At 41.2% G+C, this 24915-nt stretch overlaps 1 protein-coding gene across 13 annotated transcripts in view; it reads right to left on the bottom strand.

Moving 5' to 3' along the window:
* The window catches only part of DYNC1I1 (dynein cytoplasmic 1 intermediate chain 1), a 181425-nt gene that overhangs the window by 32811 nt on the left and 123699 nt on the right, over positions 1-24915 (bottom strand). For all 13 annotated transcript variants that reach the window (XM_015281907.4, XM_015281909.4, XM_015281913.4 and 10 more), the window contains 4 exons: positions 17541-17687; positions 13270-13383; positions 10364-10497; positions 8205-8349 (listed from right to left, as the gene is read on the bottom strand). In XM_015281907.4, the coding sequence (XP_015137393.1) occupies positions 8205-8349; positions 10364-10497; positions 13270-13383; positions 17541-17687 (540 nt within the window). The remainder of the gene's footprint in view (positions 1-8204; positions 8350-10363; positions 10498-13269; positions 13384-17540; positions 17688-24915) is intronic.

The raw sequence follows: 24915 nt of genomic DNA, 5'->3' as shown, positions 1-24915 counted from the left end.
GGATTCCTTTCAGTGAAGCACTTGAGGGACTTGCTGAGATGTATGAGGCAGGTATGGTTTTGCCAAACTGACAGAAGGAACAATCACCAAGCTCTAGTCAGAGCGCACGTGAAAGGCTGGAGAAGAGCAGATGTGGTATTTTACCTCTGGTTGTCACTCCCAGCTCATACCCCATATTCTGGAAGCAGCACTGGTGGTGATGGGGTCCTTCAGGGGCAGCCAGACCACTGTGCCAGTGCTCTCCTGTCAGGCAGGACAGGCAGAGGCACCTGCATCAGAGCCTGCTCCGGCCTGAGCCAACGGAACTGTCTCTCTGCTCCAGGCCTCAGGTTACTGATGTTAAACTAAGTAGCGCCCTCACCCAGCATTTAGAAACACCGACATCTTGAGATCCTTCTCTTTCCTCTCCTCCCATTTCTCTGCTCCCACTGTCTTCCCTGGTTAAACTACAGGGCTAAGCAGGCTCTTCTGCAGCGGCACTGTACTGTGATGGCTACCTGCCTGCTCTGTTTGCAGCCCCCGCTCCACCACCATGCTCACAGCCTGGCCTATGCTGTGGTGTCACCGCCGCTCCAGCTGAGCACAGGAAAATGGCTTTGTGCTATGGGCAAGGAATAGAGTGGGATGATGGAGCTGCATTTCCAGGGGATTGTTACTGCTGTGATCCAAGCCCCATGAATCTGACTGAAACCTTCAGCACAAGGCCCTGGAAAATTCAATTTTTAATGGAAAATACTGCTTCATCATAGGGTACCTGACCTAGCATTGCACGTGGACTCAGAATCGTTAGGCTTCCAAGCAACCCTGTTGTTTTAGTTTCAGTGTTCCAGCTGCCGGGAAAAACAGGCAGGAGCAGAGGGAATACTGCAGAGCAGCCAACGTGGCCTGAAGTGACAGCACCGTCTGCCGAACAGTCCAGATTAGTATTTGTGGCTGCCACCACCAGGATGCCTGCAGAGCTTTCATGGGTCAGCAAGCAATGATTTTGAGGCTAATTGTTATTGAAGAGAACTCCATCTTGTAGGATTTTGAATACAGTTCCCTTTTTTCCTGATAACAAAAGTCTCTCACATAGCAGAGAAAGGACTGCTGCATGAAGCAGGTGGGAGAAAATTTCCATTAGTGAAGAAATCCTAGCTTTTATATGTTGATAATTCTCCTGAAATGGTTTGCTGCTGCATGTGAGCCTGATCCTTCAATATAATTCTGCAACAGAACAGTCAGTGGGAGGTTTGCATTTTGATTTCAGGGAAAAAGAAATCACGACTTTGTTTTGTACAGATTACGTGAACTCCTGAAATCAAATTCTACTTTCCATTTGCAAATAATGCTTTCACTGGCTGCAGCTGGATTTATGTTAGGGCTTTCTGAAATAAAGCTTAGCCCAGGAAAAACAGCCTTGGTATTTTATATGACTTTTTGTGTGTGTGTGCGTGTGCCATTCATCACAAAATGTTTCACAAAGGAGAAGCATGGCTGGCATGAGCAAATGAAATATGTCAGCCAGCTGAAGAGTATTTTCCTATCACTTTTCAAATATGGCTACACTGAATACCAAAATCACAAGAAATATTTAATGTGAAGAACTTGGGGTTGATTTCAAGCCACCTGACTTCACTTTGGTTTTACTCTTTAAAATTACCTAGAAAAGACCATAATCTTTTTTTGTGCAGCTGGATGAGAGCCAGACCTCTGGCTCCAGAGGTAAAGGGCAAAAACTAAAAAAATCCTGTCTGAACAGGCAACCCCACCCTCTTCCCCAAGTCAGCTTGGCCTTTTGACAGAAAGCGAGCTCTGAAGCAAATTCATTCATTGCCTTGTTTTTGGATAAAACTCAAAACTCTGAACTCACACCACAGAGAGACCATTGCCATGAAATTCAGCGTGCTATTTTATTACCCTTTGTTTTCCCCTGTAATCAGATAAAATTAGCATTTGGACTGTGATTAATTAGATTAGTAATTTTAATTGCTTTTATCAAAGAGAAAAGCCTGCACTGGAAATGTAGTGTTGTCAAAGGCAGGTGATGGCCCCGTGAGCATATTCAAGAAGAAGCTCCGAGTTATAATCCAGCATGAGGGGGACTGTTCCAGCCACGTGTCCAAAATAAGAAGTGCTAAAGAGTCCACTGAGATAAACATTTGAGCCTCACATTAAAACAAATGGGAGAGTGGGAGTAGCAAAAGGATTCCACAGTGAGAAGAAAATAGGGAGAAGAGGCTATATTCAGTCTACCTACTCCCAGAATAGACTAAAGTTTTAGTGCACTATTTCTTTTCCTCTTTTTCTTCTTGATGTTAGTAATATGCCTAAACCTTTTGGGTCCTTTTCAGATGGACCAAATGAGATGGCACCAAAGACAGATTTAGATTGCATCCAGATTCAGTAGAGTGAAAGGTGCAGAAAGCCAGAGGTCCTCATACCCCTGTAGTTTGGCTTAACGTCTCATCAGAGCATACCCTGGCTTTCTTCAGCTTGCATCTTAGCCTTTCTGACTGCAGAATCAAGGTGTATCTGTGCCTGTGTGGCAAGGGATAAAGAAGCTGATTCCATCCTGATGTTGGTTTGCGGGAAGCTAAGAAGACAAAGTCTGCTGTATTTGCATTTTAAATAAGACCCGAAGCTGTCCAAATGCAAGAAAGCCATCAAAAGCTCCACAAGTGGGTTACCTATAACTACCAGACCTTGGCTTCTCTGTGGAGACAAGTTGTGGTACTTCCAAGGGAGGTATCTAAAATGTATGCACTGTAGTTACTTCTTATCAGTGGCTAAATGAGAAATCAAAGTATGGAAGCTCTAAGTAGTAATGGATCCAAGAAGATCCAACTTCATATGCGGTAAGATAGATCTAAACTGCCCCGTGCTAATGTGAGAAGACTAAACAACAGCCCAACAAATTTAGGAAGTTTAGAGTGAACACATTTAAGATTGAAAGTAATAATACTTTATAAATTTTACCAGGCCCAGCTCAAAACTGCACTTAAGTGTTTGCAAGATGAGGTATATGAATAATGTCTGAAAGAATGCCAAAAATATTTTTGCTTTGGAATAAGCAAAAATTATGAATTATGAGCCTGGTCACCTAAGAGTTTTCTATTCAAGCATGTTTCCACCCTCCCTCGGCCTTCCCTAGTTCCACATAGGAGCACCCAGTTCAAGGCCACCAAACAGGTCCTTTATGAAACCTCTGCATCTCACCAGTCCATCCTGCTGGCAGAGGCCAATCTACTCCTGCTACAGACTGAAGAAGCAGGGCTGGCCCCAACTGGACAGAACTGGTTTTCATCAGGAAGCGTCAGCACATTAAAATCAAAGCTTTCCTCCAAGAAGATCCTACTTTCAATGAATCCAAAGTTGTTCTTAGACACAAGATACAGCTCTGAGCAAAATGGGAAGATCATCACAGCGCTTCCTTCCCTTAGGGAAGACACATGTTCAACCTTACTCAGGCAGTCCTTTGCAGCATGGCTTGGTGCCAAACCACGGGCTTACAGAACATTCTCGTGGAGCTCTTCATAAATAACTGCACATTCAGTGGAAGAGGAACATCTTCCGTAAGACGAGCAAATAACCTTTACTGTTAACCACTGACATTAGTGTCTCTAATCAGTGATCCATTCTAATCACCTGCCGTGGGACTCGACTGTATCAAGTCATTAATTGTACCATTTCCAATTACAGTTAAAACAGTTTTCATGAGGAAGAATTCACCAAGTTGTTGCAATAGTTCACTAAGTTTACTGCCCTTTCATCACAAATAGTACTTGATGATATCTCTACATGGATCTTTAACTTCAGGCAATGCTATCTGTAACACAAAACTTGCACACTGAATGTGATTGAAATTGTACTAGAAAATATCTGAGCCAGTTACCAGTTATCTTGATATGTGGTATTTGTAATGCAAAAAATAGTAACTCTTAATCTTCAAAGTGACAACTTGACCCTGTAAAGCTCAAAAATTGCCCGTTTGCGACTGAACTGTTTTCTTGGTGACTAATCCACACAGTCATGTAATGCACTGATTCATTCTGCTACATGATTGTTCGTCACAGTAAGTTCTATCGAGCTGATCCCAAAAGTTCCTATTAGCCAGGCTTTTTGGGGAAAGTTAGGTGTTAGAGGTAAAATTCCTGTTTGTCTTTCGCAACAACACCACACTTGCTTCCTCACATTCTACTGAGAGGTTTCTGCTTGACCTCCAAGGAGATGGTGTTAAACAATCAAATTAAAACCAATGGCATTTGAAGCCTGAAGCTGGTAGGAAGGTATGAAAGTACAAGTTAGAATCATTTACTCCAAGTGTCAGGAGGACTGATTCATACCACAATAATGAGTGAACAGAAAAGATAGTGAAGGTACAGAAATATACATAAAGTACGTAGACCAGAAACATGAATTTTGCTGTTTAAATGTGGTTTCTCAAAAAGCACCACAGCCTGCAGAATGGAACAGAGGACACCAAAAGAGAGGAGCTTAAGAATGAGAAGACGAAGGGGAGGGAGTAGGAAGGGAGCTGCCACTTATGCACATGCCAGAAAGGCAAAACTGAGCAGGGACACAAAAGTAGGTAGTCTATTGGAGGGCACACAAGCCTCAACTAGTCCTTGCAGTGATCCTCCTACCAGTCTGCTCATCTCTATCTGTCTGATTATGGCACTCACCATCATTTCGTAACATTAGGCAAGAAAGAGAGAAGCATGGATGGGATACAGCAGTGCTGCTACTGTTATTCCAACCTGTCTTTTAGTTGGCTGCCCACCTGAGCATGGCTTAGATATAAGATGTAAGAGGAGAAAAGCTCAGTCATTAGTATCTACCGTCAACGGAAGGATAAAAGAGACATGTGAAGGATGGAAAAACTAACACAAGCTATCTCTTTAACTGGACTGTTATTAAAGTCTCTCAGTAGCAAATGTGCCATTTTCTAAGCATTAGCTGAAACTGGCTTGTTTTGCTATGCTTTAACAGTTCCAAGCTACCTCCTGTCCCTTGACACACTATCTAAAAATTCCCACTCTGCACAGCAATTGCTGTAATAATAACAATACTTACATTTCATTATTTAACCTCATGCTATTCGTTCATGAGGATTAGTGCTTAATTAATTAGCATCACTTAGCATTTCCACTTAGCACTTTACCTCATCAAAGCATTGTACAGACAATACCTAATTAGGGGCAGAGCTCCACAGACATTTCTCATCAGGACTTTCCTTTGACAGCTCTGCATCCCAGACTTGCTTATGTGGTATAGCATGAATTCAAATTGAAAGTCCTATTGACTTCATCAGGAACCAGGTAATGCCCTGGCTATCAAGTGGCTATCTTTGCAAATTACATTTTTGTTTTTCTACTGCTTCAGGTTGCTTACTATTCACCCAAGGACCTAATTATTGGCTAATATGATGAGTGATAATGGGAACCTTTTATTAGTATTATCTACAAGACCTTCATTCTTCAATGAAAACCTTACTCTCAGTCACCTGGTTGAACTGTGTTGGGATGGAAAATGTGTTAACTGCAAAAACAGATTATAAAATGTCAATCCAGAGTTTTTAAGGGAGACAGGGCTTTCAATCCATCAGTCAAATGCCTGCTATGAAAGTGCCTTTCATGTAAGCACCCCAGGGTGCTACACCACATCAATAGGCAATATAAACACAGAGCTTTTATGGTTCACTTTTCAATTGGACATTGACTCTGAACCTGTGAAACAGAAAGGAATTGAATTTCACGATGAAAGAGGATAATGTGCACAGGATTAGGTAGACATCACTGGTAGGAGCCAGAAAGAGATACAGCTTTGGATGCTGATAGAGGGATTAAATTTACAAATCAGAAACCAAAGGGATAATGATAATAAAGAAGTCTGAGTAAACTTTCATAAACCAGCCATATCACTGAATTTTTCATATTAATATGCTATTTTTTTCAGATAATCAACAATGTTGAGGGGTTTGTTCAATATCCAGTGGTGGACTGGCTCCTGGCTATGGGAATGGAACAAAGAGAGCCCTAAATATGTACTCGCTCCAGCCAAGAGATAATGCAGAAAGAAATTTCTGCAGTAGTCAGATTGGAAGAAAACAAAAACATTACTTTTCATAAACGTGTCCAGAGCCTCAGAGTAGTTCTGCACAACGCAGAGGCTAGCAGTGCAGCAGCCTAGAGCTGCTACTGATGCTCAGATATGCTCCAGGAGAAACCAATGGAGCCAGTACAGCAATACTGTTTCCAGCTCATAGCAGTGCTGCAGTGTGTCACATGCACATCCCTGCCCCCATCAGCTAGGTCAAGTAGCTTTCTCAGGAAGTCCCTCTTGCCAGATGAGGTATTAAAAATTTAAATTGCCTGGTTCTTTGAAAACTGACTGTACTGAGCAGCATCTGACCTAACCGTTTTGGCAATGAAGTATTCCACAAGGATTACCATGTACTGCTAACTGCAGTGTCTTTCTGTCCAAAATATGCTGTGTTAGTGCTGCCACTAACTTCCAAAAACCCAGGCATTCAAAATAAAAAGCCATGCCTTCCCATTCCTTAATATAAGTTCCTTTATGCTACAGAAGGATGGGGCCCTTAGTGAGATATTCAGCCTCAAGCTGAGGGTCTGATACTTACGCCAAACTTTTCTGGACACATATATTTGGAATGCAGGTATTTCAGTACCTTCGTTTCATTTTCCACCCAGTACCCACAAATTCTTTTCCTCTTACTTAACTTCAGCTTCAACCATCTGATACTCCCTTGCCATCAGTGCCACTGCCCAGCACTCCCCTATCTCAGACACCAGACTCACCAGCCTGAGCCAGCTCTGTGTCACTGAGTTATCCTGCAGCCCTCTCTCCTTTACCACCTAGGACTGACGCCAGACTCATCCCAGCCTGCCTGCAACCACTCTCCGTTATCAATTCTGCATCGGTTAAGGCTGGATCCACTGCTGTTTATGGTGAGAATCAGGTAAATCATGCACCCTCCTCCTACCAAGTACGCAATGCTCAGAAACTGTAACGCTCAAACAAAACTGTCAGCTGTGGTCATTGCTCATCATGCAAAGATACCTATTAATTAGCATACACATTGGATCAAGCTATTAACAAATGCATTATGAAGCTACCACAGAGGCTAATTGAAGTTATTATCTAGGTAACTGTGCTTCTGTTTCCAGAACAAGGCAGCCACAAGATCCCTTCTGATCACTTTTGTGTTTACATTTGCTGTGCATCTGTCTCAGCATCTCCAAGCCCTGATGCCTTTGAGGAACACACGCTGAGACATTTCCTGACTGGGGTCAACCTCCAGCACTGGAGCTCTGTTGGATACAGCTCAAGATGTGAAACAAATGCAGACATAAAGAAATGATGAAGACAGAAGCCCGGTGTTTGAAATGCAGTTCTTTGTTTTGATGTATGACAAAAATAGCTGTTTAGATGACTTAAATGTTAGGTATTTTACTTCTCCTATTCCACTCAGCCTGCACAATGAGGCTGGTCTGTTTAAACTGTCCTGCAGCTTTTGGTGACTCTGTCATTGGTCTATATTTATACATACTTAGATGGAGCGTGGGTATTCAAAGCTCCACAGGCCTATGTACTCATTTCCACTTTTCACAGTGCTGTCCCTGTAAGAGGTGACACAGACACCTCCACAGAGCAGTCAGCAACAGATTCACAAAAGTCATGAATGTACCAGCATGCATTTCCTCCCTGCTCCCAGCCATTGGTGTCTAATGTCACTGGGATGAGTTATACTTTCTGGCTACCACAGCCTCCTGCAGCAATGATTTTCTTGAAGGATATTGATTGCACTATCGTTCATGTGCCTCCCTGTTGCTTCATCAGAAGAAAGTGTTCCTGCTGTTGCACTGTCACAGTGCACAGTATTAGCCTCGCAATCCAGCCTGCACAAGGAGTGCTAGATGAATTGTTTGACGACTGCTACTACGACACATCCTATTCTCCTTTCCTAGTGAAATTGCTCAACACTGGGGTTAATACTGAAGTGCAAGCCAGCTGCAACTACCTTTATAGGGTAGGCTCCCTGGCAAGGATGGCTGACACAGTTACACTGGTATGCATTTCACTTTAACGCTATGCCTTTTCTAAGCACAGCCTTCCAGTGAATCAGTTCCAAGTGAAACATTTCTGACAATGGCATTTTCACAAGTAGCATTACCCATCACATTCCAGCTCGATTTTCTCACCTTTGTGGTCCACAGCTTCACTGTCCAGTCAAATGATGACGTGACAAACAGATGGGAAAAGTCAATTGAGCCCACTGCCATGTGGCAATTGATTCCTGTGACAGGTCCTTGGTGGCCTTCAAAAATTTCACCAATGCCGGCTTTACTGCAGGAGGAAGAGACATTTACATTCAGAATGTGAGTTAACATGTGGCGTTTCAACATCACTTTCTTTTACTCTTAGAATCCTGTTTCCTTTTAAAGCTCCATTTAACCTGCAAAGCTCTCTCCCTTCAGCAAGGCCTTTGCCTGCAGCAGCTCACTGCCGCGGGCACACTTAGTGCTCAGGATGCAGCACAGGGAGACAGCTCCTTTTCCTACTGAAGACCTGCATTACTGACTTCTACATATACTGTCTACTACTATAGCTTGAAATAACATGTATGTATAATTATAAAGTAATTAGAAATTATAATTATACTACATCTTATACATCTGAGCACACTGTTATTATGAGGAATAACCATTAAAATAAAAATGCAAAGATGCTAGTGACATATCATTTGCAATTCTTTTTCTCTCAAACATTTAAAATAACTCTGCACAGCAGTCAGTCATGTCCCTAGGAAACAAATCCTGTTTACAAGGGACTGCTCACATGATCAGGTATCACAGTCATTATTGTGAACATGGGAAGGTGTGCATTTCATCGGAGTGAGGCTAGAATAGGATGGAAAAGCACAAATCTGGGTAAGAAAGAAAGCGGGCAGCTTTGCTCATCCTGTAAGCAAATTATGCCAAATCTGTTGTCCTTCTCCTGTGAGGAGCAAACCAGGCATATCTGAAAGAACAGAAGTGAGAAATGCCCTTGGGTGTGCTCCATTTATCCCAGCAGCCAAAAACTAATTGAGACCAGCAGCCACCACACAGCCTATCAGGATAATGCCTAAACAGACACAGCATTGCAATGCTGTCAGCAGGGTAAAGTATAAAATATTTCTAAATAAAAATCGTTCTGAAGAAAATGTATGTAAAACTGTGACTGTACAGTACTAAGAATGTGTAATAGAAGCCTTACAATCTTAAACCACTGCTAAACCATTGTCAGTGTGTATTTGGTCCCTGAAACAAGGACTGTGGTAACATACGAATCTGAAGACTACTGAAGTGGGAGGTCAGCTTTAGCTCTATCAGTGAAATAGCCTGCTCTTTACAGAAGCCACTCAAGCATCCCAGAGGATGAAGCTGCTACCAGAAGCTGAGAGCACACAAGCACCCTGCAGATCACTGTAGCAAACACAAGGAATTGATCTCTGCAGAGGCCTGTGGTGAGAGTTCCTTGCTCTTAACTGCAGCCTTAAAAAGTTTACAGGGTGCAAAATAAGGAGCTTGTTTAAATTATGGAAGTGAATTTGCACTTTCCTAGCTTTACAAGTGGAGAGCTCAGTGTTTAGCCACACAGCGCTCAAAGCCTTGTCATTAGGAGGTGCATCTTACACTTGGAAAAACAGTATTTCAACTACCGTTCCAAACGCTACTTGAAAGTGTTTGTCCAACTAAGCTTTTCCCAGGTCATTTTATCAGCTCTTATACTAATGGCCTGCCTGGGCAAGTCAGACAAGCTCTGCTCATGCACTGGGGCTTCATGTGTTCTCCTCACATGCAGACGTGTCTGGGGTGTCTTTTCTTTGCTATCTGCCTGTGGAGACTGAAGATGAAGCTGAAAATGGTAAAAAAATAAAGCAGATTACCATTTCTTACAAGTGGTTTAAGTTTGATTACCCTGCAACAAAACTGTCTCCTACGGCCTGATACAACCTGCCCCGACACAGACATCTACACCTCAGCCAGCACTCTAGGCTTCCATTATAGTCACGGTTGAGAAAGAGGCATTTGCAAGGTGCCAGTCATCTCCTCTTCAAGTGGATGTCTGAAAAAGGCGAGAGAAGTCAAACCTTCCAGCAGTTACTGCTCCCCACTGACTGCACAGGGAGGTGGGCCAAGCACCGCAGTGCGTGGCAGTAGCACAGATGCATGAAGTTGGGCAGGTTCCATCTTAGTCCTGTCCCAGCACAGATCCTGCTCATCCAAGGGAAAAAAGCCGAACACACTCCACACACGTGGCTACCCCATGCCAGCAAAGACAATGTTATAGAAGTACAAAAAAAGCTTAAAATCACCTTCCATGACGACAGGCTGTGTAGACTGTTCCCTCTTCACTGCCAACAACGAAGTTATTGACATCTCCAGTTGGGAAAGCCATTCCTGTAACCGCCACTGGTTTGGACTTGTTGTACACCAGCTCCATGCTCTCCTATCAAAACAGGGCTTTGTTATTACTCTGCAGCTGTCCTTTTGTTTGGCTTGTTTGGTTTGCTGTTGTTGTTGTTGTTTGTTTTGTTTTGTTTTTGATAATTCATTTCTAAATGCTACACACAGTACCAAGAAAGGAAGAAGGAATCATCTGATCCAGTCATAGGATTTAGGTTTCTGTACTGGACAATGGAAGAAAATGCAATGTCACAACCAGGATGCACTGCTCCTGCCATCCCTGATGCTGTGTCAGATGTTTCAGAGCGGCTGCAAGGCACTGGTCTCTGGAACATCATCTTAAATCAGGCAGAGATGACAGGTGAGAATTTAAAATCTAATGGTGCAGAAACTAAAGATAATACCTTAATGGCTATACTTGCCAGCCCCAGGCTCTAATAAAAAATACCCTGCTACTTACAAACATTTTTTAAAATCAGTTGTTTGTCAGGAAACACATGTAATATCTATCACATGCACCTGGGGCATCTATCAGACAGTGCCATTTGTTCCTCTGCAGAACAAAATTCAGAAGTCAGCGTCATGTCACTACTGCTATTCTAAACAGTGTTCTTCAGAGATTTTCTGAGCTAATCATAAATATTTTCTCCGGATCCCACCATCAAGCTACAAACCAGCAAGCACATTTTCATTTTCTAGCTATATTTCAAAGTAAATCAGCATACTCATTTTTGTACATTTCAAGTACAACCAGCATGAGCAGTTTGTGGCGGCTGCATGATGTGTATGCTTTGAGCAGATTTTGCACAGCTCTAAACTTTTTGGTTGTGCAGCCTAAATGGTGTAACCCAAGAATCCCACAAAGGGCCTGAATGATTTAGTAATTTTCATTTTCAGCTGTTTAAGTGCGTGTGCTTTCTACATTTAAATGCCTAAGCTGCTATTCCTCTCGGGCTAAAGATTATAGCATTTTTATCAGGAGGGATTTTTGCTGTAGCTGAAGAAAGTGGGTGTCCCTATGGGAGGAGAGGGCTGCAAATCCATAGAGAAATACTTCTGCTTGATTTATATTTTTCTTTCACATATATTTGCTTCTATTAAAAAGGAAAAATAAGACCTGGAAAGTGCATTGGCAGAGCACCTGTGGACCATATATTTCTACAAAAATCTTCTGGGGTGAGATCATTGTTTAATGTCTTTAGGTATGGCCAGATATTGTGGTGGAATCTCCTTCGGAGCCTACACCATGGCTGCACACGACCGCTCTGGATCTGTGTCTTTGGAAAGTTTCAAACTAATGCATATCAGCAGTACTGCTCCGCTCAATGTAAAGCTATGGCGTGTAGCTTGACATCAAGTCCCATGCCCTTCTTTTTAAGACCACTGTGAGCCATGCACTGAATTTCAGTGTAAGATGGGGTGTGTTCCCATCCTTGTTGAAAGCTAGTTTTGAATCTGGGAAATTCCATCTGAAGGATGAAGTTCTGGAACTGAAATGTTCACAAATCTCTGCTTGAAAATTCAGTATTCCAGTAAGTGAACACACAAGGATTTATCTTCTCTACATTTAAGTGAGAAATAGGGCAAAGGATTCAGGTTCCTAAGCACAGATGACTGAGCCATTTCAGATGGATATCTCTTCCAGAACCGCAGCAGTTTTTCATAGTCCCAGGACACAACTACCAGATCCATAATGTCTATGAGGAGCACGAGGAACATGATCAAACTTTGAAGTTGGCCTCACTCTGAGTAGGGAATTAGGTGGAGTGAGTTCCAGAAGCAGCTTGCATCCTAAGATGTAAGTACAGTTCTGTACCCTAGAATATCTAAGTGGTATTTCACACTGGGATGGGATGAGTTCTTCCTCTAGAAGTGCTGGTCGCTCTCTACATTAACTGTAAAAGGAACTCAAATGACTAGCTTGGACTTGACAGGGACCTTTAGATGGCTAAGGAGGAGAGGAGTCCCATGTCTTGTGTCAACCCTGAATGCAAATAACTCAAGAGGAATTGCACATTAATGCATAATTAATAGATGATTAATGAAATCATTAAAAGGAGATCCTACTCAGCATTTTCAAACAAGATCAGATCCTCTGGTGTTTATAAAAAACAGCGATATGCTGGAACAGAAAATGTACAAATGTACCACTCCTCTGAAAGATAAGCCTTTCCATAGGGCCTCTTCAGCCTTCTTTGTTTAGTTTCCATTATTATAGTCACAAGTGGTTTGGACAATTTTCCTGGACTTACTTTCATTTCTGATACAAAGGGGGGGTAGGAAGGGGAAGGGAAAACAATAGCAACAAACATTCCAGAGGGAGGAGGAGTTAGCTCTAAAACTTTTGATTTGCATTGTTTTTTTTTTTTTTTCTTTCCTTCTTTCTTTTAAATACTGAAAGCAGGCAACAAAGCAAGCTTTCAGACTTTGTGACTTGGAAACCCATAGAGTCTAGGGTGTGTTCAGTGGCAGTGCAATCTAGCCCATATTTGTTAAACAACGCTGTAGACTAAGTACAATTTATACCACAGGCAACTTCTGTAATTACCATGCTTTAAAATGGATTATTTCATTTTCACTTGAAACTGACCTATGTATTAACGTATTATAATAATTATATGATTTGTGGTAAAGGAAATGGGTTTTGGCTCTTAGCAGAGACTGCTGGAAGCAAGCTGTATTCTTTCAAGTGCATCCACTGGTTTTAGTTTGTATAAGATGTGAGGTTTGGGCTTTTAGGAGCTATGTTCCATTAAGCAGGTATCCTCCTTTACAGAAGGTGATTTTCTCCTGTATAGGTGGAAAACAAACCCACCTGTGGAGTTGAGAGCATGTCCAGGCTCCAGGAGCACATTTTGCCATCCGTGGAGACGGTGATGAGATTGTGTGCATTCTGTGTTCCAACTACATTGACACAATACACTGGATGCTGGAAACACATTAACACTGCAAGTCAGAGAGACATTCTCACATCTTCAAAACACATTTCTAATATCTCATATCTTATTGTAAAGAATGATTAAGTAGTCACATAGTGTCTGGAAAATACAGGACCAGGCATTTGCCATATAGGACTTTAACTTTTTTAATTTCAGTTCTAAGAGGCGTGTTATGGACATGGAAGTGTTTTTAATGTTTCATTTTCCTCATCATAAAACAACTCAGCTGGGTAATGCTGTGAAAATACTGAATTATGTGGATGAGATTTCACCCACAGAGACATGTATCATTCTACTGATGGCTTTCAGCACTGAAAATAACTGGCAGAAAGAGGCAAGTCATCCAAATGGAATCAAAATGAAAACTTTATGGAAGAAAACAGATGTGTAAAACTTGAACTCTTCCAGAATTTGGCTTGCATGCTAAATATTTGCAAATGTACTTCAACAGAAAAATGAAAACTAGTCTGTCATTTTTCTCCTGTATTGGCCAATACACCTTTTTAGATCTGTCATTATCATTGTGGAGTGACTAAATTCAGGGTGTTACACCTGATTCCTCATAGTATGGTCAGTCCATGAAGGCTGAATTCCACTTACCATGCAGTGATGAAATTCAGTCTGTTGATTTTCCAAGAAACCTGCTAACATTTTCAGCTTGAAGTGTCATCTGATGTGATGGTGACATATGAGGGATGGTTCAAGTTCAGCAATCTCCACAGTGAATAATCAATCAGACCCAGCAATGAGATCTAATTTTCTTTGACCACTACAAGTGATACTGCTTAATTAGAGTAAGACATTCACACAAGTCAACCAAAGACAAACTCTAATTCCCTGCCTCTTGGACAGATGAGACTTGTGTCTCTAAGAAGAAAAAATGCTTTTCACGAATAATTAATTCCTTATTCAATGAAAATCAGGACAAAGCTTAGAAGACATGCCTTACAGCTTCTAATTCAACTCCACATAGGGTTAGAAACCTAGCATTTTCTCCTACTAAAATGAATGATAGAACTGGCAGTTATTTTAGATGCCTTGATGATCCAGCTGCAGTCCACCTATGTAGTGAGCAGTGAAAGGCAGAGCTAGCATAGGCTAGCTCTCAGGTTTGATACCACAGCAGGCCCAATAAATGCCCCTGGCTCTACTTGCAAGCGGGGTGGAATTTGAATATACAGTGCATGCACACAGCACCAAAAATGGATTCATTTGCAATTGCTCCCAAAATGGTGCTTTTGCTTGTAGGCCACTTTTACACATCAAAAAGCATTAATTTGCAAGGTCCCCTCTGATGTTGATTTCTCTCTATCTCAAGACTGTCATATGAACTGTTTTCCCACCCCCCCATCATCAAATGGACATCAGATAATGTGTGGGACCCCAGACTGTATCTAACTTGTTTCTCATGCTATTACCCTCCTACAATGGACCTTCACGCTCCTCAGTGGTAAGCTAATTACCACATTGCTAAATATGATTAGCACATAATGACGTGCAAAATAAGCACAGTCCTATTTTTTAATGGGTGTTTGACCTCCAGTAGGCCAAAGGGATGAGGACAGAGGTGGCAGGGAGCTACTGCAGCCAGTGGAGAAGCTACAGTATTTAGGGGGAAGGGAGAGAGGCAGCCATGTCCTTCCAGCAGCACCTCTGTGTGCCAGGTCTGGCTTTAATCAGTGTTGCCAACCATCAATTTCATGCACAATAAAACTCACGGCAGAAATGAAAAGACCTGAGGAAAATGGATGGAAAAGACAACCAACTGTACGCAACAGAAAGTCTAAATGGGCTCCTTCCTTTCAAAGAGTTGCTGCCAGCTTGCTTTTATTTATTTTGGAAATTAAATCATCATGCAAAAGGGTTTTGTCTTAATTAAAATTTCCTGTTGTCCCAAGTGCAGATGTGTGGTGGGTGTGAAAGGAAATTAGTGAATAAGCTGTGGGTAGAACTGTCTTTCCTGGTGAATCCAAGCAGTAATCAGTGAAACTAAACTTAAGGAAGGTTTAAGTTGGTGATGACAACATACTTTCTTTGTTTCAAATAAGCAAAGTGAGGGAACAAAAAGAGGAAAATCCTTTTTTTTTTTCCCCCACATATGGCATAAGTCCAAATTAAAACTGGCTATTCAACTCGCTTAACTAGCAGTGCACAAAGTAATACTGCCACACTAGAGTTAACTTAAACCTCTCAAGCCAGCCTTTTGCAGCCAAGACTTCATTTACAGTTTAGGTAAGTGATTCATAAATATGAACAAAAAGTAAGTACTCTTTTATTGTAAAATCTGATCACTCCTTAAAAACATAATGCTTCCTCATGCTAGACTGTATAAACACTTATTTATATACCAATCTGCAACAGCACACAAAGTGCACATCCACAACAGAAAGTCATTTATTTTTATTTGTCAGAAGCAAAACTTCATATATTGTTCTATATAATAAAACTATTTTAATATATAATTCCAGGAGGTACAATTTTGTCTTAGACATTTTTGAATGTAAACAAATTACTTCCCATTAATCTTTTCTTTTTCACTAGATTTTAAGTCCCAGTTGTTCAATTTTCAGTGATAGTTTCTTGCCATTAGTTTTCTGGTCTACTACATCTCTAAATTGCACTTCCAGGAGAGACTGTTCCCTTTCATGCAGATTGAACACCACTACTGGTGATAAAATGAGCAAAAACATTAGGGAAATGAAAAGCAATGTTGAAGTTGCAACCCATGGCACAGATCATTAAATTATTACATCAACATTCATGATAGTGGAAATTTAAGGAACAATATTTGTACTGCCTGGCCCACTAAGCATGTCTGTGCACACCTGTCATTTTTTAATATGAGAGACATGCCTTCATAATACTGGCCCTGCACCGAATCTTTAATTCATATGACGTGGCTTTTAGACATTGTCTTTTCACTCTAGGGATTATGTTGTCACAGTCAAATAAAAGCTGTACCTTGATCTGCAAATTCTAAAGATAAGAATCACAGAACTGTAGATGCTGGAGGTGCAAATGGCCAATCACATTGTCTGATCCCTCTTTCTGCTAGAGCAAGATTAGTATCTTTCAGACTGCTTTGTGTAGTTCAGTTTCTTATGTTTCAGGAAATCTTGCAGATTTGTCTGTACTCTTATTTTATTACACCTTTCTCCTCTTTTAAGCATCTGTTTTCCACTTCCCACTCAGGAATGGCCCCAAGCTCAGTCCCAAGACAAGTTACCCTTACTTCTCCCAGAGTAAACCTTCCAGCTCATATGAAGAGGCTGTCTGAGCCAAAACTCTCCAGGAGGAGAGCTCGAGGATGCTCAGCATCTCAGAGCAGAGTGGAGTGAAGGTCAGCCCTACCACAGACTGTAGGCAGCCCAGGCTTGTCTCTTCCTCTAGCCCAATATGGGTTGCAATGTAAGAACATCTTCTACCACAGACACCATCTTTAGAAACTCTCTTCCTTTTCAAATATTTTGTACTGCTCTGCCTGTTTATCTCCTAGACATCACCAGAGCCCTGTGCAATCATCATTATGTGTGCAGATATCTTTGTGTGTCATCAAAATGCACTTCCATAGCATTCTGTTGAAACAAACTCCCCTTCACTCTACAAGCTCTGCTCTATGGTTTTGTCTGGAGTAGGAGGCCAGAAAAGGGATTCAAATATTTCTCTGCTGTAAAACAGAAGCAGTTGCCCCACACTCTTAAAAGCACAAGCGTCTACTTAGCAGAATTCTGTTAGATCAGTGCAGGTGCTTAATCTGTTTCATGAGACAAACTCTTGCACAAGTAGTCAACAATCAATGACTCAAATTGCCTGCATGTTTGACTGACAGACACATAGTCCCTACAGTAACCTGACTTTCTTGTACAGGCAACAGAGAGCAAGAGTCACATAAGTGCCTCATTTGAGTATTTTAGCTGCTTCTGTTGTCTTCATCATAAAGGAGGACAATCTCCTGAGCTGCCCATATCAAGAGTAATGGCTTAACACAGGAGGTGGCTGTATACCTCTGTCATCTGCTTCTTTCTTTTCAAGGGCCACGCTTATGTTTTATCCATGTAGCAACCAGCACTGCAGACATGACTAGACAGCTTCACTTCTCTGCTGAGTATTTCCTCTAAGGAAAGGAAGAGGTGACTTTTGTCCTTACCGTGTGAGCAGCAGCAGATAAGGGAGTTCTCTGAACAGGAGTTCGTCTGTGGCTGCGATTATCCCACAAGACAATTTGGCCAGAGTATGTTCCACCAACAACCAGGTTTGGGTGAAAGCGGGCAAAACAGACAGACATCACAGAGGACTGGAGTAAAACAGGTAGAGAAGAAGAGAGAGGGGTTATTTTCATCAGCCACGTTCAGTTTTCCTCCTGCCGCAGTCAGCATTTTGAATTTTAGAATCAGTGCATGACCTTTATTCACATTCCTTGAACATCAGTAATTCTGATAAAACCAATAGGACACATGCAAGAAGCTGATTCTGGTCCTAAAATTAGTAATTCTGTTGGTCCAAAGGAAAATATGAACCGTAAGATAAGTCTTAGAACAATGCTAAGAACCTCTCCATGACAGTGATGTGAAAGCGCTACATTTCCTTTTCAAAAATGAGGACTTCAAGCAACCAGTTGTCAACCCAACAGAGGCTCCTGGCCCACTACTTCCCAGCAGGGATACTGCTTCCCATATTGCTCTTCTAACATTTAACTCTCCAATAATTTCAGATGAGTTTGTGAGAGGCCATCCAAAGTGTACCTCAAGGGACTCACACTTTCCTTTACATAGTTTGAGCAGAAGCAGTTCTTCATCTTTGTAATGACAGCTGGGTTGTGTTTGTACCTTTTCTTTAAACTGGGGATGCTGAGGAGCCAGACTGGTGTAACACTTGCCTTGGCCATGAGAGTACTCCACAGGCCGGCATGGAGATGAATATCTACCCCAATTGCCTCCTTTAAGTCTCTTTAAAATAACATACAACATCTGAAGTCCTCAAGGGACCAATCTCCAGAACCTTTAATTGCCAATGAGCTACAGCCAAGAGCAACAATCTGTAGCTCCTTCACGTCCTCCATTCTCTTCTCAAGGAATTCTTTCCCATTTTTATATAAGTGATCCTGGATGTTTTCTCTGTTTCATGCAAATTGGAAAGCAAAAGCTACAGAGAATTCTCATACTAATAAAGGCAGCTTGCAAACAGAAGCAAATGTCATTTTTCCATGACAGTTTTAGTGATGCTTACAAACCACAGAGCAAGACTTCAACTTCTATGGCAACTGCAGAAAGCTGACTTCGCTGTTAAAGGGCACTTAACACTGCAGGCATTTAAGTAAACTTCATTGAACTGAGAATACAGGAGCTGGCAAACTGAACTAGACCCAGTGTCTACCTAGCTGAGGATTCTGACTCTGGCAGGGGCGGCTGGAGTTATAAAAACTTTGACGTGGGCAGATACGTGGTCATCTTGCCTTACTACGTCTTGTCATGATTTCTAGCAGCTAGAGACTGGTTTCAGCTCATACACCAGAGATTTAATAACCTTTCCAGTAGGATTGGAATTAATTATGCCAACTCTTGATGTTTATAACTAGGTTAATAAGAATAAAGGAAAATGTGCTGTTTAAATAGCTTTTACTGAATTCATGTGGCTGGCTGATATCCGTTGTTTCAAGCCAGATTTTTTTGCTAAAATAACCTAGTAGAAATACTTACATCATACAGCAGTATATTCAACCCTGTATTTTTGACCCAATAAGGCCAAAAATAATAAAATTGCCAGGATGATGAAATAAGTTGCTACTAACTTTTTCTTTCCTATTCTCTCTGAATTTTCAGGGGTATTCATTTGGCATCTCTGATCCCTTTCTCTACCAAAGCTCTTCATACATGTATCCGATGTTATATAGTCTAATATCTAGTAACCAGACGATTCATATATATAATTGTTTATTTCAGCTCTTATCTATCTAAGCACTTAGGAACAGTAATCAGACTATGGTCATAAGAATGCTAGTTCCTAAGCATCATTTCCAAAGGACGTATTTTACAGATAAGAAAAGAACACCTTTGAGTAACAGTACTTTGGTACTGCTGAGAGGGATTTAAAACTCAGCTTCAACGCAGCTGCCATCCGGTTTCCACAGATCCCCCATACGTTATAATTAAAATGACCTTACAGCACATGTTCTACATTTTATCTCTTTGTTTAATGGCTTCGTGAGTTGTTTTAATCAACCCTGCTCATTCCTTGTAACTAAGCTGACAGATATTCTTACATGAAGTCAAATACCCAGATGATTTTAAAATAGTACAGCTACACCGCTGTGTACACCCCACAGCAGCTACAAGGCTCCATATGTATTTTAAGAAACCCCAATTCAAACAGTCATTCCACAACAAAGTTCTCAGTTTGTCTGAAACAAACTCGGGAGACTCCGAAGCCGGGCGAAGAAGCCAAGTGGACAGTATTTTTAAATGCCATGTTTTCATGGTTAGAATGTTTTTGAGTCCAGAATCCCAGAATACAGCTGAATGGTCAGGATATAAACTGCTAAAGTGTGTTTTTCATAAAGTTCAAAAATAACCTACAGACATGACATGGACTTCAGCCCTCTGCGCTGCTCCTAGTTTTACGTGTCATTCCAAAGTATCTTGCGTTCTTCAACTGATGAAATATTCACATTCTTTTAATTATGTCAATATTATTTTTCTACTGAGGAAGAACTTCTGTAAAATATTAGAATTTAACGATTTCAGGACTCCACTCCATAGCACTTAATAAAGTGATTATTTTCTTAAAGTTAATGTCAGCACTCAGATGAGTAAGGGCTGTAAGATCCAGCCCATTCATTTAAGAACTTTAAAAGCATTAATTTCTTAGCCTTAATGGGAGAAAGCAGCAGACAGGTCTCCAGTCTGTCTGAACAGCTCTGTGCACAAGGAGAGCAACAGAAACCATTTCCCGTAAGCTTCTTCTGCCTCCGGGCTGCATCTTGGTTGCAGATTCAAGTAGTCTTGCTCCCTTAAAACAGAGTTTTGCCACTGACTTCAAAGGGGCAGGAACCAGCACATGGTTGGGTTTTAAAAGAACTGTGTATCCTTCTTTGTGCTTCTCCCGCATCTTTCTAGGGAAACCTCACAGCACTTTCCAGTAAAGACAGTAAAGTTTCCCAGTTTTTCCATTGGGTATATTTTACCTGCTGTATGCTCTGTGCACAGAGGACAGAAGCAGCTGGTTTCACAATATGTGGCCACAGTGCATAGACAAATTTCACATCAGAAGGAAATTTCCTGGGGAGTTTTGTGTCCACAGAGTAAAAGCAGCACGTAGAATAGGGGGCGAACAGTGTCATCTTTTCCTAGGCACCTCAGAACACCTGTGTCTGCAGGTTGTCAGCACCCTCAGGATACAAGCAACCCCCAGTGCTTGGTCACCTGCATTTTTCCAAATTCTCTGTGCTGTGAATCACGCTGAGGTTTGAAACCGTCATTTCAGAAAGAAAGCAAAACGTGGCTCTGCTCTTGTCTCAGCAAAGAGAAAAATAAATGTTGTCCAGCGCTCCAAGACGCCTGCAGTTCTGGCAACTTGTGCTCGTGGCTGTTTTGCCCCGTGTGGAAAGAAGTGCTGTAGAGGGGATGGGGTGGTGGCGTTGTTCAGCCTCCATCATCCCCTCCCTCCACGCCAATGCACTCAATTCAAACAGGCCCCAAGCCCTCTTCAAGTGGTTGGCAGAGCTGTTTTTTATTTTAGAAGCTTAATCCAGCCCAGATTTGGATTAATGATGGCACATCCTTTCAACCACAGATACACATGCTTAGGACAGACACTCATTTAGATTTTCCTTACTGAGAAGCCTGACCTCAGTACCCACATCTGATGTGTGCAAGGCCCCAGAGACTCAGCTGTCTGTGCTCATGTCCATAGATTCAGATGGCACTCTGCCCAGCCACCAGTTGAACAAGTTCACAAAGACCTGGGTGCTAAACAATAATGACTTTAAATAGCCAACAACTACTGCATTCAGTGAGACCTCTTCTGCAGGAAACCACCCCCGTAGGCAGTATTGCCATACTGGTGCCATATGCCTGCACTTGACACCAGATGGATCTCCAAACAATACTGTGTCAGTGGGAAGAAGCGATCGGAGGAGTTCACAAGCATTTCTAGCCTCCAAAATACCAGGTTATGCTGCAGCAGGCACTCAGGAAACTCCTGTGTATGTTTTCTAGCTGAGCAAACACATGCAAAAGAGAACTGAGATACTAAATAAAGTCCTTTTTTCTTGCCAGATTAATGGCTGAGAATCAGCGTGGACAAGCAGAGGTATCAGATCAGTACACTGGTTCCACTTGCTGACTTTGCCCTGGCTGCTGAGATACATGGATTTGTACACTGGCATAGAGACTGTGTTCCTTCCAAGCATCTTGTTTATTGTTAGCATTAGCAGATATAATTCTGGACATTTCTGTTTCACACAAATGTCTAAGTATAATTAATAGTTATGAGATACTAAACAAATGGCAGAGAGTGTAACAGCAAAAATACATTTTTTTTTTTCCCAATTAAGTTTGAAATGGTACCTAGAAAATTATTTCTGTGTATGGAAACCTTCAGCAAAGATGTTAGCCCTAAACTGTAAAGCCCCTAAACTACAAGACATTTGGTATTATTTCCCTATTATTTCCTACTGAACTATGAAATAGCATCTGAAAGATTTTGTGCAAGAGATTATCTGTGGTACCATACAAAATTCAGCTTCTACTGAAAATAAAATAAAAGCAGTTGACATCCCTCACATATTAAAAATAAATAAATAAAACCAAAGAAACACTTCTTGAAACAAAATGTCAAAATCCTGCTTAATTAAAAAAAGGAAGTTTATACTTGGTTATGGTGTGTGTTGACATCTATCCCTTTGATTTACAAGAGTATGGACTGGAAAGAACAGATTGCTTTATTCAAGGGAAAGAAAGGAGGGAGGGGGGCCCAGTGTGACAGGAAAGAGTGTAGGCTGTATTAACTTCAGTGCTTGTTAAAACATGAAGGATTAATGGTAGAAAGGGAGGGAAGAATTGTGAATGTCTCCAGCTTAGGATCTTCAAAAATGTTTGGGGATTCTAAGAATGTCTCACCCGACCACATGAAAGCTTCAGAGAGAGACGCAGCCACACGACTGCTCTAAATCCAAAGCTGGTATTGCTCCACTTATGCCATCAAACCGATGGAGCTGAAATGTAGCCACAAATTAAATTTATTTTTATTGAAAAAGTACTAAGTCCTTAAAAAGAAGGAAAAGTGTATGGCAGGAAACACAGCTCCTTCTTAGCTGAGCTTACAGGGTAGGTACGTCTGACATCTAACCTCAGTGCTGACATCTCAGCATTGCAGCAGAGTAAGAGCACTCTGCTCAAGTCTGCAGGAAGGCAGCATCCAGCCTCATGCTTGCCTTTGAGCAGGGCAGAAAGCGGAACCTTTTACTTTCATCTCTGTAACTGCAAGTTCAGTCCGTGTCACTACAAGAATACAATGATTAGAGGAAAGTCCACAAGCTTCCTTGCCAAAAGGGAAACTCTCCTTCAGCTCTTTTGGAAAGTGTTATTTGCTAACACTGTTCATTCAGTGGTTTTGTGATGACTCAGAAAAGCAGCGAAACTGTTTGCTGTATTGAAAATGTAGATAGTTGTAGATGTGATACCACTCAAGTGCGGTATCAAGAGATTCTGCCTGCATTTATCCATGACTGTAAGCACAAATCAGTTTGGAAATCCTGACTTGCTACAGACATGAAAGCCTGAGAACACAGTCCTTGCAGAGTATCATTCTTCGTTAGACTGAGGATAAAAGAATTAAACCTAGGAGAAATAACGAGCAATTTCATAACAACAGCACATCAAAAGCAAGTTTTCTTTCTCTCCAACTGCTTACATGCTAAGTATCCAAATTTGTGTGTTTTCTCTGACTAGAACCGGTCTGCTTATCAAACTGCAGCGTCAAATCCTTAACGCCTGTATGCCTGCACATTAAATGGAGAAGAAAGCACTTCCTTGGCTTGCCTGTTTCACTTAGATCATGATATTCTGACTCTTAATTATTTTGATGAAATTATTCGCAAGCCTTAAGTGAGAGGTCTGTGATCGCTTTGTTAGGAGGAGTTTCTAACAGATTTCTTTCAAAGTCACCCCGACCTAGTAAAGGTCTCTAGAATCTACCATATGATAATATTACATGAAAAAATGTTCTTGGCACACAGGTCTGAAATGCCATTTGATAAAAAGTACATCTTACGCTAAAGAATGTTCAAGTTCTGAAAATATGGGACCGGTAGCAGAATTTTCCCATCAGCTATGAGAAATTCTTTAGAAATAAGTAATCAAATATCTGAGGCAAACAGAACAGAAATTTTCATACCATGGGAAATGCCAAGAGATTTTAAAAATTAAAATCTTTGTTGAATTGCAGCTTGAATAATTTTTTAGTGATGAAAACTCAATATTCTGCATACATGTAGTGTTACTCACTTTGGCTTCTGTTTGATAAAGCATTTCAGACACAAAATGTGTCCATCTGCTTACCAGATTGTTGGTGAGATGAAGGTATTTACATGGTGCAAAGTGCCCTGGCAAATCCTGTTTGTTTTCCTTTCAACGGTAAGTAAGATCAATTTCAATTGCCAGTCCTCTCCTCTTTTATCAGTAAAGGGCTTATTGGACTAGATGCTGAATATTATTCAGACACTAGAACAGGCTGCCCAGGGAGGTGGTGGAGTCACCATCCCTGGAGGTGTTCAAGAAATGTGTGGATGTTGCACTGGGGGATATGGTTTAGTGGGCAGTATTGGTGGTACATGGATGGTTGGACTGGATGATCCTAGAAGTCTTTTCCAACATTAATGATTCTATGATTCTATGACTAAAGGACTGTTTAACACAAATAGCTACCCTAAATGAAGAATCACAACCAAACTACAAATTCCACCTTTCTCCAGTGCGACCACCCTCCCATGGAAGCATCAGTGAAGTCTGCATGATAGTTTAGTTGGGTTTGGATTTCATCTGGGTTCAGAAAATCAGTAAAATAATTTATAATGAACTGTCTGCAGTAATCCATAAAGGGACAGTAACTGAAGAGAAACAAAATATCATGCATTTCATTTTCTACTCCACTGAAATGCTTAATTCTCCATTCCCCCCAGAGTCAAATATGCTTAAGGACATGATTTTTGCAGAATGTTATAGGCCATTTGATTAAGGCACCAGCAACTACTGTAGCAAATATTCCTAATACTGTGCACTGCCTTGAAAACTATATCTTATGCACCGTATGTTGTGTACATATTAAATCTACTGTAAGTACATGCTTATAATATAATAAGAAAAGAAAATGGATACGTCAAGGATCTTTTTTCATTCTTTTTAGAACTTCTTTTGGCAAGCAGGGCAACAATTGCAACATTCAATGCCAGAAGGTTCTGAAAAAGGCAGTGTGTTCAGTACAGGACAAGTTTCCAAAAGCCGTCTCCATCTGCACGGCTTTAAAGG

This window comes from Gallus gallus, chromosome 2 (assembly GCF_016699485.2).
Source record: "Gallus gallus isolate bGalGal1 chromosome 2, bGalGal1.mat.broiler.GRCg7b, whole genome shotgun sequence".
Lineage (NCBI taxonomy): Eukaryota > Metazoa > Chordata > Aves > Galliformes > Phasianidae > Gallus > Gallus gallus.
The sequence above is the reverse complement of the archived record's forward strand: the minus strand, read 5'-3'. Positions and strand labels throughout refer to the sequence as shown.